This window comes from Mauremys mutica, chromosome 5 (assembly GCF_020497125.1).
Source record: "Mauremys mutica isolate MM-2020 ecotype Southern chromosome 5, ASM2049712v1, whole genome shotgun sequence".
Lineage (NCBI taxonomy): Eukaryota > Metazoa > Chordata > Testudines > Geoemydidae > Mauremys > Mauremys mutica.
Genome location: NC_059076.1, coordinates 35,198,566 through 35,217,133, shown reverse-complemented (window position 1 = coordinate 35,217,133; position 18,568 = coordinate 35,198,566). Strand labels below are relative to the sequence as shown.

The 18,568-nt window shown below is 44.4% G+C and overlaps 1 protein-coding gene across 3 annotated transcripts in view; it reads right to left on the bottom strand.

The window, feature by feature from the left end:
- The window catches only part of PAPSS1 (3'-phosphoadenosine 5'-phosphosulfate synthase 1), a 76,412-nt gene extending 61,802 nt beyond the window's left edge, over positions 1–14,610 (bottom strand). The window contains exons 1-2 of one of the 3 annotated variants that reach the window (XM_045019551.1): positions 14,346–14,610; positions 5,696–5,810 (exon numbers count right to left, since the gene is read on the bottom strand). In XM_045019551.1, coding sequence (XP_044875486.1) covers positions 5,696–5,810; positions 14,346–14,393 — 163 coding nt within the window. In that variant the 5' untranslated portion in view covers positions 14,394–14,610. Of the gene's footprint in view, positions 1–5,695; positions 5,811–14,114; positions 14,134–14,333 lie in introns of those variants that run through there. The other 2 variants (XM_045019550.1, XM_045019552.1) reach the window with 2 other exon arrangements.
- Between the last annotated feature and the right edge of the window lie 3,958 nt (positions 14,611–18,568).

The window sequence follows — 18,568 nt, the reverse complement described above, 5'->3', positions numbered from 1 at the left end:
GATGCAAACTGGTTTGCAAGTAGGGTAAATTACTGTTTGGTTTTTTTTTCAATTTAAGCCTTTAAGAACTCCACATCAGAGTTCATTTAAAGCTCGAGGTAACATTGATATATAGATATATTTAAATAAATTAAATAAATAAAATAACCAACCACCACAGGAGTTAGGAAATGCAGTCATCCAAAGAAGCAGCACCTCTCCTTCCTCCCACAATTTCTTTTATCCCTGGTCATCTGACCAATACAGCTTAAAACCATGACAGCATTTTCCCACTAAACAGAAATTCCACTGGGTCAGCATTCAGCCAATGCCCATTCAAACAGATGGGCTTTGCATTGCACCTGGAACACCTACAGATTCAGGCTCTCTTGGCCCTGAGAGATGTGGGGGTGAGAATATATCAAAGAAAAAGGGCCCTGACAGACAATGCTTTGCCATTAGCCTCCTCCCGCTTCGGGCACATCTACACTTGCAAAGTTACAGCACCAGCAGTTACAGCGCCGCTCAGAGAGCGCAAAAGGAAAAACACTGTTCACACTGACAGCTGCCTGCGCAATAACGTGCTCACACTTGCAGCGCTATTTGGAGCGGTGCACTCTGGGCAGCTATCCCACAGAACACCTCTTTCTCTTTTGCCGCTAAGACTTGGGGGAAGGCAGAAGGGGTTGCGGGGCATCCTGGGTTCTGTCCCAATGCCCCATGATGCATTGCTTCACATCTCAGCAATCCCTGTGCTTCCATCCACATTTGGCGCCATCTTTCAATGGTTTGTATACTGCACGCCCTGCCCTGCCTCTTTCGGGCTACAGGAATGGATCCTGAGCTGCTGACTAGTATGCTGCTCACACTGACCAACACGTCACGAATGGGGGTGGAGTTATTACTTAAACTACACAGGCAAGAGGAGTGTGACATTGATCTCACCATGCATACTAGCTATGACAAGATTACTTGTGGCATTTGTGGAGGTGCTGATCACAGTGGAATGGCACTTTTGGGCTCAGGAAACAAGCACAGAGTGGTGGGATCACATCGTGATGCATGTCTGAGATGATGAGCAGTGGCTGCAGAACTTTTGCATGAGGAAAGACACATTCATGGGACTGTGTGATGAGCTTGCCCCAGCCCTGCAGCACAAGTACATGAGAACGAGAAATGCCCTGCCGGTGGAGAAGTGCGTGGCAATTGCACTGTGGAAGCTGGCTACTCCAGACTGTTACCACTCGGTCGCTAACCAATTTGGAGTGGGAAAGTCAACTGTTGGGGGTCATGTTGATAGAAGTGTGCAGGGCCATTAATCGCATCCTGCTCCGAAAGATCGTGACTCTGGGCAACGTGCAGGACATTGTCGATGGCTTTGCACAAACGGGCTTCCCTAAACGCAGAGGGGTGATCGATGCACATTCCAATTCTGGCACCAGACCACCTAGCCACTGAGTATATTAATCGCAAGGGGTATTGCGATTAATACCCCTCAATGGTTCTCCAAATGCTTGTGGATCACCGTGGGCATTTCACAGACATTAACACAGGCTGGTCCAGAGAGGTGCATGACACACGCATCTTTCGGAACACTGGCCTGTTCAGGAAGCTGCAAGCAAGGGCTTTCTTCCCTGACCAGAAGATCACTGTAGGGGAAGTCAAAATGTCCATTGTGACCCTGGGAGACACCCCCCTACCCCTTAATGCCATGGCTCATGAAGCTGTACACAGGGCAACTTGACAACAGCAAGGAGCAGTTCAACAACAAGATGAGCAAGTGCAGAATGACTGTGGAGTGTACATTTGGCCGTTTAAAAGCCCGCTGGCAATGCCTGTATGGGAAGCTGGACATGGCTGATGACAATATTCCTATGCTTATAGCTGCGGTGCTGTATGCTCCATAATATTTGTGAAGGGAAGGGTGAAAACTTCACTCAGGGCTGGACCACAGAGGCTCAGCCCCTGGAGGATGAGTTTGAACAGCCAGAGACCAGGGCTATTAGAGGGGCACAGCACGGGACCATAAGGCTCAGGGATGCTTTGAGGCAGCAATTTGAAGCTGAAAGCCTCTAATTTTTGTTGCTATGCTCAGGACTGCAGTGCTTGTAATGCTAGGAGGTGATTGGATCACATGATGCAAGAAGGGACTTTAACATAATTGTATGTTGCTTTGCAGTGCTCTTTTTGCTTTCACTTAATAGAATAAAGATTGCTTTCAAACAAACAATTCCTTTATTGAAAGACAACCACCAGAGGAGAGAGTCAAACGAAAATCATCAGCAGGGAGGGTGATGGGGGGAAGGGAACGTCTCAAGAGAAGGAGGGGTCCCGGGACAGCTACAGATTTGTGTATGTCCACAGATCATACCCAACCTTCTCCTTTGGAATACTATGCAGCGGGTGCTGGACTTCAGTAGGGCCAAACTGCAGTGGGATGGGTGTTGAGTGCAGTGGGTAGTGGAAGTCCACAGTGCTGAACTGTGAGGAGGGAGGAGTGGAATGCTGCAGGTAGAGAACGGAGCCAGGAGGTTGATAACAGTGGGGGGGGGGGCGGTGCATGGGAAAGTGTTTTGCGACAGGGGAGGGTAGGCGTGGAATTGTTCGCTTTGAAGAGCTAGTATCGCCTGGAGTGTGTCCGCTTGGCGCTCCATAACTGTTAAGAGCCGCTCTGTGGCTTCTTTCTGGTGTGCTGCGTTCTCCTTTCGGTCCCTCTTCTCGCTGTCCCGCCACTCCTTCAATTCTTTTTTCTCGGCGGTGGAGTGCATCATAAGCTCACGCATAAAGTCCTCCTTAGTTGTTCTTGGCCCCTTTCTAATTCTGCACAGCCATTCTGCCGCCGATAAAGAGGGAGGCTGTGCTCCCAAGGTGATCTCTGTGAAGTTTAAATGCAACATTTTACAGAAGCAGTATTGTTTGCAACACAGACACTGTTTCAGTGCTTTAAAACACAGCCAGTACTCTCACACCTGTCACTAACTGGCTGACCCCAGCAAACACACATGAGCCACAAAACCCTCAAAATGGTGAGTAGCTGCAGGGCCAGCACTGTAGGTGGGGGCCTGATAATCATTCTTGTCCCCACACTTTCCACAGGAGGTGATCATTATGGAAGATATCTCACTGCTGAGGGTGAGCAGGGAAATCAAAGGGGGGTCTTCTCCAAGCCTGCAGCTTCCGCCCTAGCGCCTATGCAGCTAGCCTGTGTGCAGCAATGGTCCCCCCACCCGTCACGGCAAAGTGTCATAGGGAAGTTACCATTAATGGGGCAAGAAACAAAGCAGCTCTGCCGAGGAACTTGTGACAGCGGATTGACCAGTATCTCCACGAGAGTTTCCTGGACATCTCTGAGGGAGATTCCCGTGAACTGAGGGAGTCAATCAACAGCCTGTTCCGCTCAGATTAGGCATGAGTGGGAGACAAGCCTGCTTTCTGCAACCCTTCTGCCCCCAACAACTTGCTTCAGCAATTCCCAAAATCAGAGCCACTTACCAGGGGCCTCCTCTCCTGTTTGTGCTTCATCAAGATCCAACAGCTGTGACTGGCTAGGTTCCTCCGGAGTAGAAAAGAGCTCCTGGCTGCATGTATCTCTGGCCTCTGAGTCATCCTCTGCCTCTGGGTCCCCCTCCCCCTCTTCATCAAGATTCCCTCCTCCTAGCTCGGTCCACCTTGATTGGCACAAGAGCTAACGAAATATCCACAGGGTGCTTCACAATGGAGGGCGGGGGGGTCGCCACCGAGTATCACGTCCAGCTCTTTGTAGAACTGGCAGTTCATGGGCGCAGCACCAGATTGGCAGTCTGCCTCCCGCACCTTGTGGTAGGCGTTCAGCAGCTCCCTCTCTTTGACCCTGCACTGCAATATGTCCCGGTCATGGCCCCTTTCTATCATGCATCATTAAATCTGTCCGTAGGTATCATAATCCCAACGGCTGGAGCACAGCTGGGACTGCACTGCCTCCTCTCCCCAAATGCTGATGAGGTTCAGCAGCTCGGCACTGCTCCATGCAGGGGACTGCCTGGTGCATGGAGCAGGCGTGGCCACCTGGAAAGATGCGCTGAGACCACTGCACGCATCACTGAGCAAACAGGAAGGGGACTATCAAATCTGCAAAGGAATGTACGGGGTGGGGCTGACGGTTGGTTACCTGAGGGCAGGGCAGTAGAGTTCAAGCCAATGGCCAGAGAGGTGAGAACAGGCATTGTGGGACACCTCCCGGCAGCCAATCACAAAGCTGTAATCATCATGGGTATCTACACTGGCACTGCAATGCTGTAGCCCTGGCGCAGAAAGCTCTACGCCTCTCGTCTGGGTGGTTTTTTTAGAGTGCTGTTTCTGCGCACTAAGTGGCTTGGCAGTGTGTACACCTTGGGCGTTACAGCGCAGAAAGCTGCTTTACTGTGCAGAAACTTGCCAGTGTAGACGTGGCCTTCTCCATCTTTGCTTATTTTTGAACAGAGGCTCGAGCTCAATGACCTTAGCTGTGGAACCGAAACCCCACCTCTCTCCATACCATAAATAGGCAGGAACCAAGCCAAGCCATTTAGGACCTTATAGGTCAAAAGCCAACACCTTGAACTTCACTCTAAATCCAATGGGCAGCCAGTGCAGTTCCCACAGCAATGGTAGCTCTCAAGAAGCTCCACTTAACAGGGTGCTAGATACTGCAGCAGGTTATATTTGCAGCTGGATTCAGTGCCAGTGTTAATGCTATCTAGCTGTAATTGTTCAACTAGTCCTCCCACAATAGTGCTGTAATATACTGGTAGCCTTTTAAAAGTCCCATAATGCACTGCTACTGGAAGTTGTGCTGAGAAGTGAGGGATAGGATTAGGTACCTAGACAAATCTGCAAATGAAGCAGTTTAAAACAGCGTTAAGTGTGAACATAAAGCAAATATGTAGGGGTATAAACCCTGATCCATTTGGGTTTAAACCACTGCAGTACAATGGGTTAATTTACACATAGTCCAACTCTGGTGTAGAAAATGCCCCAGCAGCACAGGTAATATGCTGCTTTAATAATGAGTCTGATAACTGAATCAGGTTTTTGTTTTTTGTTTTTTTGGTTAAAAGAAAGAGACAGAAATCCAAAGCCAGAGTAAAAGGAAAAATCATGAAAAAACGTTAAAAAGGACTTAACAAAAGTGAAAGAGAATGACTCAACAGTGCCATTTAAAATGATATTTTGAAGAAAATTCTTGATCCTGGCATGGTGCTGTCTTGTTTACACAAATGTAAGCTATTTGGCCTACTTGAAATTATGTTAAAAGCAGAAAGACCATTTTACTGTCTGTCTTACAGTAAATTCCTGCAAGCCTGACCAGGATCCCACTACACAGATTTATAGAGAAACGTTTGCTCTCCTACACAAACTTTTTGTATTTTATGAGACCTGTGATTCTACAGAACACTGCCCTTCCAAGAACCTCTCTTTAAAAAAAGAAAAAAAAAAGGAAAAAAAAGAAGAAAAGAAAAAAGAAAAGGGACTGAATATCTCCTTTTACAGCTAACACTCAGCTCTCTGTAGGACATAAGCAAACTTTTCCCTACTCTGACTGTGAAGTCAATAAACTAGCAGTAGCCCCTTTGTTTTAATCTAAGCCTCATACCGACATTTAGCAAGAAAAAGCTGAAAAGAAGAAAAAGAGAAGATACAATGGGCAAACAAAAATGAAGAAAAGCTTCATAAATCCATGCAGAGAGTTTGACGGTACCTGTTAACCAGACTGTGCAGCCCCGAAAGCCACCTCTCGTCCCCACCACTTGGCCTCTCTTGCTCCTGCTGACATGATGGGCTTGATAAGTGACATTGGTAGCTCTCTGCATTCCCTGTAGATAGGACAGTTGATTAGGTTAAGTTATTCACGCATACAAAGGGAGACTGACAGGCACACTAATAAAAGCAAAGATAACATTCAATCAATCCTCAGCTGCATAAAGCCAAAGGGCACAAAGGAAGTTAAACAGACCACCTGTGTGGACTACATATATTGAACTCCCCACTTTCCACCATAGGGATGGCTCGGCTAGTCAATTATTGCATGCAAATTTGACTGGCTAAAAAATATGAGGTCAGATTCTAAAACACCCTTATTTAGGTAATTAGAAAACTAGTTAGATTTTTTCAGCAGTACTGTAAATTCTTTAGATTAAAGAGAAACTATTCTCACAGGATTGTAACAAGGTTCCCATTATAAGGCTTAATCTTGGCGCCTTTCTAAATTCCCCAAAAAGGGTCCTTTTCCCTGCAAATTGTGCACATGTGGTCTGATTTCCAACTAGACCACCTTGCCTTTAGGTAAATCTTCTTTCAACCTCTAACATGCCTTCCACTATCATTCCAACCTAAATGTAGCACTTTGCCTATGGTCTTATAGCTATATGGTTTTCTGCCATGAGACATTCAACCCCAAAGTGCTAGCGGTGTCCTGGAGACTTTGAAGGGCAGGGCTGAAATTCTCTGCCTTCTCCACAAGCAAGGCAATGTCGGTGGCATAGTCTTGATTAGTGGACGCTTCTTGGCCAGCCTTGATTCCAACACATGGAGCAGCAAGTCCTAATATCCAGTCAGCGGCTCTACAGAAGAGTGCTAGGGTTAGAATGCATCCCTGCTGCACACCTGAGATTTTGCTGAAATGCAGCAGAAGCCATGACTCAAAGTGCACTCCTCACTGGTGTGAAGATTGCGTGCCAGGTTTAACAAGACATCTAGAATGCCAACTCCTTTCAGTCTGAGCCCAAGTGTTGACCTATCAACCAAACTGAACACCGCTTTGATACCAATAAATGCCATGTGATGCAGGAGGTTAAATTCTCAGCACAGCTCAGCCAGGAGCTGGAGGATAGGGACAGCATCCAGTGTCAATCACCCATCAGTGAAACCTGATTGCTGTGGATGACAATATCTGTCATGCAGCAGCTGCATCCTACTAAACAGAATGAGACCAAAGACCTTTCCAGGTACTGATAACAATGAGATCAGCCTATAGTTCCCAGACTCGGTGCGAGATTCTTAGCCCTTGTTCAGGGACACTATGATGCCAACTTTCTATTCTGGTGGTAATTTGCCTGCACTTTTAAGAACAGTCGATGCTCACTGATTCCAAGGCACTTTTGAGTAGCTCAGATGGAATACCATCAGGTCCAGCAGCACTTCCATTCTGCACCTTTGGGAAGGCCTGTCGTACTTCCTCAAGTGACAGAGGATTAGTGTTTTCCCCATGCGGGCCATGCAGTTTACCAGATCACATAGCTCTGGACAGTTGTCAGCAGGTGTGTGGTTCAATACACTTTCATAATATGTTTTCCATCTGTCCAGGACATCATTTGTTGATGAGAAAGGATTACGGGGAGAGGGGTTAATAGCTTTGGCCAAGATGTTTTATAAAGAATTATTTTATAATATAAATAACCTACTTATATAGCACTGTAAGCATGTGTGACACAATCTAGTCAAAAAATAAGTCATTCCTGTCAAGGTGACCTTACAATCTAAGGCTCTAAACCAGCAGAGTGATCAGCATGGGCGGTCCCTTAAATTCAGTGGGATTTCATAAAGGCTTAGAGGGCTGCTCATGTGAATCAGTGCAAGATTGAGGCCTAAATTAGGTAATCAGACAACAGATCATAAGAGATATGACAATAAAGGAGAAAAACAACAACACAAAGCACCTTAGAAAAGGATTCTCAAAAAATGCTGAATTTGCTTAAACAAACACACTGACATGACTAAATTCACTTTCTGGATTCAGCAACTGGTTAGTTTTAAAGTGAGGTTTATGAGGGACAGGTAGTTTGGAGTCCAAAGTGAGATGCTTAATTAGGAGAAGTTCAGAGATATGATACAGAATACTAAAAATGTCCACTGCAGAAACAATAATGGGAAAATACCAGCCACCCATATTTAGTATGTTCATCAGCACTTCGCTCTTAGACCCATGTCTACACTTACCGGTAGATCGGCACTGCTGCGATCGATGCAGCGGGTGTCAATTTAGCAGGTCTGGTGAAAACAAGCTAAGTCAATGGCAGAGCGCTCTCCCGGCCACTTCTATCCTCCACCTCCCCGAGAAGCATAAGGTAAGTCAGCGGGAAAGCGTCTCCCATCAACACAGCGTGGTGCAGACATCATTGTAAGTCAACCTAAGCTATGTTGACTTCAGTTACGTTATTCACCTAACTGGAGTAGCATAACTTAGGTCGTCTATACTACCGCGGTAAGTCAAGGCCTTACTTTTGCTTCAGATATCTTCAATAGCATGGGAAACCTTATTCCCCCTGCCACATAAATCTCGCACAGTCTCAACTGGGGCGCGGGGGGAAAGACAGTCAGTGGGAAGCAACACACTAGCATCTCCTTTAACAATAACCTGAAGTATTAAAAAAAATTAGTATTTTCCCTCAGTTGTATGTACAGAAAGACCCTGTTTAATCTAGTAAAAGAAGCATTCATCCATCATCACTATTTCCAGTGGCATGCACAATGCCATCCTCATTCTCGCTTTCCCCTATCCCCCAACATACAGTGTCAAAGACACCTTTCAAAACAAAAACCCAGGGCACATTATCCCAGAGCTTCAGCTGCTGGCTCTCCCAAGCTGCAGCAGCAGCAGTCATAGTTTTCCCTGGTGTTATAGAGAAAGCTGTAGGCAGCAATGAAAGTGACAAAGATCAGGTCATTATCATTCTGCGGCTGCTTGAAAGAACTGTGAACTGCAGCAGAAAGAGGCGGTGGAGTCATTTGCTAGGGAGGAAGACTCAGTCTGAGTCTGACCAAGGATAAATTAGCAGACACTTCACAAGCAGAAAGCTGAGGGAGTGGAGAAGAGAGACACACACCCAGCACAGCAGCCAGGCGGCTCTGTGGGTGTACACCTCCACCTCAATATAACGCTGTCTTCGGGAGCCAAAAAAAAAAAAAAAAATCTTACTGCGTTATAGGTGAAACCGCATTAGATCGAACTTGCTTTGATCCACTGGAGTGTGCAGCCCCACCCCCCGGAGTACTGCTTTACCACGTTATATCTGAATTTGTGCTATATCGGGTCACATTATATTGAGGTAGGGGTGTAGTCATGGCTGGTACCCAGCAAGCTGTGGCCCAGGTCCTGCCTGGTCCAAGAGTAGCCAATGTGTAGAATTCAACCTCAGGAGAGAGAAAGGCCTGACACCTGTGTTGGGGTATACTTCTTGGGGTCTCGTGGAGGAACAGCAGTGCATAAGTCCAGTAACAGTGGCAGTGTTGCATTTATGGCCTTTAGGCTGTTAAAAATCTTAGGCTTTGGCTACACTTACACTTCAAAGCGCTGCTGCGGCAGCGCTTTGAAGCGCTAAGTGTAGTCAAAGCGCCAGCGCTGGGAGAAAGCTCTCCCAGCGCTGTCCGTACTCCACCTCCCTGTGGGGAATAATGTACAGCGCTGGGAGCCGCGCTCCCAGCGCTGGGGCTTTGACCACACTGGCGCTTTGCAGCGCTGGAGAGAGTGTGTTTTCACACCCTGCTGCAGCGCTGCAAATTTGTAAGTGTAGCCAAGCCCTCATAGTATAAAGGTGCTGTTGAATTTGGCCAACAAGAATGGCTCATTTATATAAATCTAATTATATCCTTCCAGTGCTGATTCACATCTGTAGATAAACCTTATTATATTGGCACCATTCATTCTGATATACATAAAGGCTTTCTCAGCATTTATATTGTAAAATATAAATCCCTGAATAAATTAACTGTTCGCTTCTTCCAACTGAAATTAGATGTACATAAACGTATTGCCAGGAAATACTGTATTCAAGTAGAGCCAAAAAAACAAACAAACTGTCTTTAGACTTTGTGTACTTATTATTTTAGCACTTTTTGGTCTTTCTGCAACCTTTCAGACTATAATTTGAAATTTTACATTTAAAATCAACTTAATATTTTGGAAAACTGCACATTTTGAGTGATAATTGTTAATTTTTCTTAACATTTAAGTGTGATATGCAAAATTAAAACTATTGCATATTGCGGATTGGTGCAACAGTGCAATATTGTGCAATATTGATTTGTGTCACTTTAAGATCCCAAAAGTGAGATTTCCAAAAGCACCCAAGTGACTTAAGAACACAAGTCTTATAAACTCCAGTGACTTATGTGCTTTAGAAAATCCCACTTTAAATAACGTGTAAGTGTTATGAGTATGTTTACCTAAGATAGTAAGTGTATGTTACATGCTTCCCTGAGACTTTTTCCTTACAAAAGAAAATTATTTTGAAGTAATAAGACTGGGACGTCCTTGTAATGAATGAATGTAATATTCCCGGGTTGTTGTATAGATATTTTTGTATCAAAGGTATATAAACTTTTTCTGGAAAATCAGTATTTATAGTGTCTGTCTATTGGAACATTTACTCTTTCACAAGTGAATGGCTTATTTCTGTTAAACGTGACTGGGTGGGTAGGACTGAATGGATACTCTTGTTCTCCTCTACTGCAGGGCCAGCTGTTCCAAATACATATTTTTTTCCTTCTTTGAAATCAGGAAGTGAGACTAGCCAATCAGCTTTCTGGAGTATCTCCAATTTATTATATGTACCTGAACTAGTTTGTTTCTTGAATCTATTCCAAAGTTGTCTGGCTACTGAATTAATACATTGGTTGTAGCTTTATAAAAGCCTCCTTGTTAACTTCTGCAGGCAGACAGAGCAAGAATTGGGAAACCCGCCTGCTTACTGCTCAAGTGGGAATCTTACATGGAAACTGAAGAAGTCTGAACCATTAGTTAGTGTGGAATTCAAACTTTCATTGAAAAAAAATTTCAAAGGTACATTGGTGCACTATCGTTATCTTTAATTAGAAAGAACAACAGCCCTAGTGTTCCTGCAACTGCTCTTGGTTTTGCTAGCACAGTAAGATTGACTGGATGCTTTTGCATTTCAGTGCAACCCTATGGGCAGTATTAAAACTGGCAGGAATCATGACAATTTTGCTCAACTTTCCCAAGCAGCTGATCCTAAGCCCTAGAGCTGTTGCTTGGATCAAGCTGGTAACCATTGCCTCACATCTTACTCCCCTCTCTTTTTTTGTGCTGTTACCTAGCTGGTTGGTTTATACCTCTGACTCATATGATTGGTAAATTTCTGGAGCCCTGAGGTCAGCTGGAAACATACCCACAGAATTACTGAAAAACCCTTTTGTTCTGGAGGTATTTAAATCTCCCAAGTGTTCAAATGTTGGAAATTCTTCACCAAAAATCAAGCTGAACACAGAGGTCTATGTCAGCTCTCCCAACCCTTCCCTTCTCCAGCCAAAAATGCTAGAGAATCATAGTTTGTCAAACATAATGCAACATGCCCAAGTATAGACTGCAAAATAAACAAGCCAAGGTTAAGATGTGGTACAGAAACGGAGGTAATTTTCCATTATTTAGGGCAGTGGTGCTAGAGCTTCTGAGGCTGCTGTGAATCATTCACTATAAATAATCCCGTTTTCTGTAGCACCGGCTGCACAATTTGGTGGTAGGCTGTCTAGACTAGGAAAATTTGTGTTGCATGAAAACCGGCTTAATTTCCCAATTATGCTCAATTGAGAACAAATTAACAAAGTCATTAAATCTTAGTGTAACTCTGTATTAAAAGCTGCTCTCAAGAGATTTAGTCCAGATTCAGCTCTCATTTGGAGTTATGGGGGTTTTGTCATTTACTTGAGAAGTAATAGTATTGAGCCCTTTGGTTTTAAATTTGAACTGCAAAATGAAAAATTAGTTGTGTTGTTAGGAAAGGGGTGTATTCTGGGATTCATAACCTTTGGAACCTTTTTATGGTTTCCTGACTCATAGCTGCCACCCATAGGTTTTTGACACTGAAAGCACACCTCTACCCTGCTATAACGCGACCCGATATAAACACAGGTTCACATGTAGCGCAGTAGCAGCAGGGCTCCAGCGGCGCTTTAAAGGGTCCAGACTCCCCGCAGCGGCCGGAGCTCTTTAAATCACTGCTAGACCCCTGCCACCCCTACCCCGATATAACAAGGTTTCAGCTATAACGCGGTGAGAGGGATTTTTGGCTCCCCATGACCAGGTTATAGCGGGGGTAGAGGTGTATCATGCTGACTTCCACAGTAGCCTCACTTAGGGGAACATCCAGCACATATTGGTGAAGTTAATAGCATTTGCTACTTTACCTTTGTAGGTTACTCACATCACCACAGTTAAGTATTACACAGTACTAGAGAAAACTCAACAATGTACATGGACTATTGACATTAACTGTCTTAATGAATAAAAACATTGTTAAAATTAAGTGACACTGCTGAGGCAAATTTGCCCTGACAATTTAGATTTGGTAAGCAAGTGAGTTTATACAATCCTAAAACCAACAGACATGGGGAAGGAGTGTGTTAAAATTCCAGATGAGACCAAAACAAAAACATCCCCTGCAGTGTTTATAACTCAGGCAATGAACTAACCCAGGAAAAAGCAAGACTGTCTATAAAACAAAAATAAGAGTGACTAGCCTTACATATCTTTTCAGTTATATAAAACACCAGCAGGAACAGTGACCAGCAGGGTTTTTTTTTTAAATGTTTTAAAAACACATGGAGTTGCTAGTAACTTGTTTTGTTTTTCAAAATATTTGATTTTAACCAGTATTCCCTTAATGCCAACTGCCCAGAATGTCATAAAATACTAGGTTTCAGAGGGGTAGCCGTGTTAGTCTGTATCAGCCCTTGTGGCACCGTAGAGACTAACAAATTTATTTGGGCACAAGCTTTTGTGGACTAAAACTCACTATGATGAAGTGGGTTTTGGCATAAGCTTTTGTGGGCTAAAACCCACTTCATCATAGTGAGTTTTAGTCCACAAAAGCTTGTGCCCAAATAAATTTGTTAGTCTCTAAGGTGCCACAAGGACTCTTCAAAAATACTAGGTGAAGACAATGGACAAAATTCATTCTTACATAAACCCATTGTAGTCAATTACAACAACGATTTTGGATCAAAGGGTTCTCCTACACTAGAAGCCAGAATAACTGAACACAAACAGTTTAAGAGCAAAAGATTAAAAATATGTCACATGTTCCTCATTCTTGACACAGAATTAAGAACTTCCAACAATTTGATACAATAAATTAGTATGGAAACAACTTACAGGCACATGTTATGACCAAAAGTATTATCTCTAAATAATACCGAAGGAAAGAGTTGAACACCAAACAATTTAGGAACAGAGATCCCACCTGTTTTGTCTAACATTCATGTGGTCCTACATCAAGACATACTAGTTTTCAATTTTGAAGTTTCCTTACCAAAGGAATTTGTAGGAAACTACAGATCAATATTTTGACACTAGCTGCTTGATTATTTCTACAATATTAATGGTATAGTAAGAAATATTACTTATTATGGCAAGGAACAGAGGCCAATCTCTCCAAATCACATCTGCTTAAAGATAGCATTATTTTCAAACTCCCAATCATTTTCACACACTATCAAAAATAACATAAAAGTGTTCTCAGGGAAGGATTCTTCTTTCTCCCTGGTTTGAGTGTCTTTGGCCTGCACTGTAAATTGATCTGCCCATATGCCCACACCTCTATGAATAAGAACCATGGTTTTCATTGTTTGGCTTAAATCTTACTTTGACAGTTTTCCATTTAGCCACCACATTACAAAGAACCTCAGTCTTAAGCTGCCCCAGATTTATGAATGGTTACATTGTACATTGAATCCTTCATCTTTCCCTCTGCCAACATATTTGAAGCAGAGGAACCAAGGTGCAAAAGACAGGAGTGAAAGCCTGAAATCTGCATTCTTCCCTGTGCAAACCCACCTTCCTACCTCTTCCCCCGGAGCCCAACTTTCAAAACATAAAGAACGGCCCCTGAAGGCAGAGCCCCAGTGAATGAAGAGATGCGCTGGTACCCAGACTCACTCGCCGGGGAGAGGGAGGCTTTCACGGGTATATTCATTTTAAGGAAACATTTACATTCTCTGAGTAGGGAGATTCTGATGTTTCAATGAGACATTTACAATCCGATTGCACCGCCACACCCTATCCCATCCAAGTACCAAGGATTCAAGTCACCGTCGCTCGAAACTCACACGCACACACCCACCCCCGTGTGCAAACGGCACGCACATCCTCCCTCGCCGCCCCTCACCTTCTGCAAACTGCAGACCCAGCCCGTGCAATGGGGACCGCGAGCCGGGGACACGGGCTGCTGCTGCTGCTGCCGCCGCCTCTCTGGAGCTAGCAACCCGGTCTGCAGACGAGCAATGCCACATCAGCACAGGCAGACAGAGAGCCACCAGTTTCCCAATTTCTCTCCCTCCTCCCCCCCCGCCCCTGCGCTACCGGTGCAGCTCCCCAAGCCGCTCACCCAGCTTCGCACCGCGTTGCTCAGCTTGACTTTCTTGCTCTGACTCCCAGGCCGCTCCATCGCCAGCAGAAGGGCGCGCGCGGAGCGAGGACGGGCGGGGTGGGGGGAGGCTTCCAAACAGGGTGTGGGGGGTGAGTGGCGGAGAAGAGACTCTTCGAACGCTGCCGGCTCGCGCTGAGCTATCAGTTGCTCGTGCGCGAGCGCCAGCTGCGGGAGGGCGGGGCGGGCACGCGCCGAATCGCCGAGACGGCAGAAGCGACCTATAGCAGCAGCAGCCGCGCGCGCCCCAGCCTTCCGCTACGCACAGGGAAGAGAGAGAGCGCGCGCGCGCCGCTCGGTTGTGACGCGCGAGAGGCCGGCGGTACCACGCACACACCCGAGAGGGAAGGGCAGGGGTGGGTTTGGGCTCTTCCGGTGTGGCCGCTCTAGCCGCGCGGTCCTTCGCTCTTTTGTCCCCTAGAGCCGGGCAGGGGGGAGGCGCCAGGCCCGGGGGCAGGAGTGCGATGGGTGATTGATGTGCTGCTGGTAGCCCAGGCCCGGCCTCATGCACATCCCCGGGGCAGCTGGCTGGGTCCCTCCAGCCTGGCTTGGGGGGCTGCCTAGAAATCCCTGCATAGGGAGCAGCCCCCTTGTCCTCCCCAAGCCCCTGGCCTCAGGTGTGACCAGGGTCCCAGACTGGGACGGCGGCACCGGGTTGTGGCAGCTCAGTGAAGCACTCCCCATCAGCACACAGCATCACCGCTTAATGATTGAGTTGTACAAGTTGTATTGCAGTACTGCCAACAACCATCAAGGCCCTGTGGGCTAGGCCCTGTACATGCACCCAGTAAGAGACAGGGCCTGCATTGAGCTATCTACAATCAAAATAGACAAGACAAAGCTGGGAAGGGAACCAGTGGCAGAAAGGGGAAGTGAAGACATGTTGCCGTAACACCCGACTGTTGAACCACAACATTGTCACACCACATCAAGGATTTTTTGACACACATTGCTTCACATCATCACCATGTTACATCATGACATGATGAAAACTTGTCACGACACATTGCACCATTGTCACATTACATTGTGACACCTCACAGTGTATTGTAACATCGTTCTGTTGTGGCACAATGTGTGATTCTGCTGCGTTGTTGTCAGGTTGGAGAATGACAGCAAGCTATATCCTGACAGGATGATATTTTAATGTACCACCATCACTTTGCAATGCATTGTGCCAATGCAATGTTAGGAATTTGTAACACATAAATTTGCCTCTTAAGACTGATTTACAAAATCAGCCCTATTTTGATTGTGCCCAAAAGAAGAAAAATGTTTTTAAAATGCATCTTAAAATGTTTATTCATGATATCATCTGACATACCATTAAAAGCTGGGGTTATAGAGAATCTGAGAGCAGTGAATTCACTGATGCCTATAATCAAAGGTCCAGCTTATGTAATCTGTACACCAATTAGAACAATGCATACGCCCAGCTATAGCTGGCCACCACTGCAAACAGGTGAAGAGGGAATGCTGTGGCCAAGGGAACTTACAAAACACGGAAAGAAGAAAAGCAAAAACATAACAAAAAGAACATTAAAATAAAAGCAATCACGGAAGTGTTCCAATGATAATATTATACTCTCACAGTGCCTGATCTTACTGAAGTCAAGACCCCATTGGACCCCTGCTTTTGTGTTATTTTATATTCTAGGAGCCTTTTCTTAATGGACATTGGAAAGAGAGAACTTGCAGGTCCCTAAGCATCAGCTTTATCACTTGTGCTAAATGTAAGAGAAATGATAGTGACAATCTGTACTTTGAATCACTGATATGTAATATATTTACTATATAAATTAGACATTTTACAGATGTCTGTACATTGTATGTTATCTGACAAAGGCCCTGTTCTAAGGAGAATGTTTCACTCACAACCACAAGTTAGAAAGATACCTTCTCAGAGGTACCGACTTGCAAGGTTTATGTATTCATCTAAAGTTTAAATCACTTACAAAAGTTTGAGAGTTCTTTGAAATGGGAAAATTGTTGGAAATATGCCCAGATAAATTATTAGCAAGAAAGAAATAAACAAACAATTAGCAAATCAGTATTAATAAATGTATGGAATTAGGAAATACATTTATTGTAGTTGTGGATTGAGGACTGAAGTGAATGATAAGGTAACATTCAGCCTGCTAATGAAGAACTTAACACTGGGTATGGTGTGGGGGGAGGCTTTTCAAGAACTATAAACAGATGATCCCTTGTTATCTAGGGACACACTGACCATGATGGAGATTGACAGTCACAGTCCTTGGATAAATGAGTCTCACACAGACTTCCATAGATTGACAGAAAGAGCATCCAGCTGCAGAACTAAAACTTAAAAATGTCCTTCTGTTTTACTACTAGGTTGAATTAGGTCAGGCCTAGTTAACTGTTTCCCACACTGTAAGTCTAGCTACTATATTCAGCTTAATTTTTGTGTGAGATTTTCTATTTATTTTCAGCTGCATGCTGTGATGCTTCCACGGCATACCCAGGGTTGTGAGGTGCCTCGCTACCAGCTGCCCTTAGCATGAGGAAGCCTTGCCTGTGCCTGCCATAGGTCAGCAACCTGATTCCACTGGCCATGAGCAATGCAAGCACTTTTCTTTTGACCTACAGAAGCTCTGCTGTCCCTCTGCAAGTTAGCGATAACCATGCTCCAACCCTGGAGACCTCTGAGCAACCCCCTGGAGCAGGGATAGACAACCTATGGCACGGGTGCCAAAGGCAGCATGCGAGCTGCTTTTCAGTGGCACTCACACTGCCCAGGTCCTGGCCACCAGTCCAGAGAGCTCTGCATTTTAATTTAATTTTAAATGAAGTTTCTCAAACAATTTAAAAATCTTATTTACTTTACATACAACAATAGTTTAATTATATATTATAGACTTATAGAAAGAGACCTTCTAAAAACTTTAAAATGTATTACTGGCACACGAAACCTTAAATAAGAGTGAATAAATGAAGATTTGGCACACCACTTCTGAAAGGTTGCCGACCTCTGCCCTGGAGTGTCCAGCCCTTGGTCCCCTGAACACTCTCAGAATTCACAGATTTGCTGCTCCCAAAGGAATAGTACCCCTCAGTTTACCAGTTACACCTCAGATCACAGCTCTGCTTAACACACATCACTTAAATATGTTGATAGTGAAAAAAGCACAAGTTTATTTAACAAAAAGCAGAGATTCTAAAGATAAGAATTATTGGTAACAAATGATTACATATAAAATAAAAACATAACACACATTTTAGAGCCTAGACTTACTTAATTAGTTTACTAGAGATACAAGGTGGGTTAGGTAATATTCTTTTATTGGGCCAATTTCTGTTGGTGAGAAAGACAAGCTTTTGAGCTGCACAGAGCTCTTCTTCAGGTCTGGGAAAGGAACTCCCAGCATCACAGTAAAATGCAAAGTGGAACAGGTTGTGTAGCATAAGTAGGTAGCACCTATTGTAAGGGACAATTCAAGGTAGAGTGGGCCATTAACACCTCTACAGTTACATCTCTTACAAAACTGGGTGACTGGGCAACAAAATGGCAGATGAAATTCAATGTTGATAAATGCAAAGTAATGTACATTGGAAAACATAATCCCAGCTATACACATAAAATGATGGGGTCTAAATTAGCTGTTACCACTCAAGAAAGAGATTTTGGAGTCATTGTGGCTTGTTCTCTGAAAACATCCACTCAATGTGCAGCGGCAGTCAAAAAAGCAAACAGAACGTTGGAATCATTAAGAAAGGGATAGATAATAGGACAGAAAATATCATATTGCCAATATATAAATCCATGGTAGGCCCACATCTTAAATACTGTGTGCAGATGTGGTTGCTCCAACTCAAAAAAGATATATTGGAATTGGAAAAGGTTCAGAAAAAGGCAACAAAAATGATTATGGGTATGGAACAGTTTCCGTATGAGGAGACATTAATATGACTGGGACTTTTCAGGTTGCAGAAGAGACAACTAAGGAGGGATATGATAGAGGTCTATAAAATCATGACTGGTGTGAAGAAAGTAAATAAAGAAGTGTTATTTATTCCTTCTCATAACACAAGAATTAGGCAGTCACCAAATGAAATTAATAGGCAGCAGATTTAAAACAAAAAAGTATTTTATCATACAACACACAGTCAACCTGTGGAACTCCTTGCCAGAGGATGTTGTGAAGACCAAGACTATAACAGGGTTCAAAAAAGTA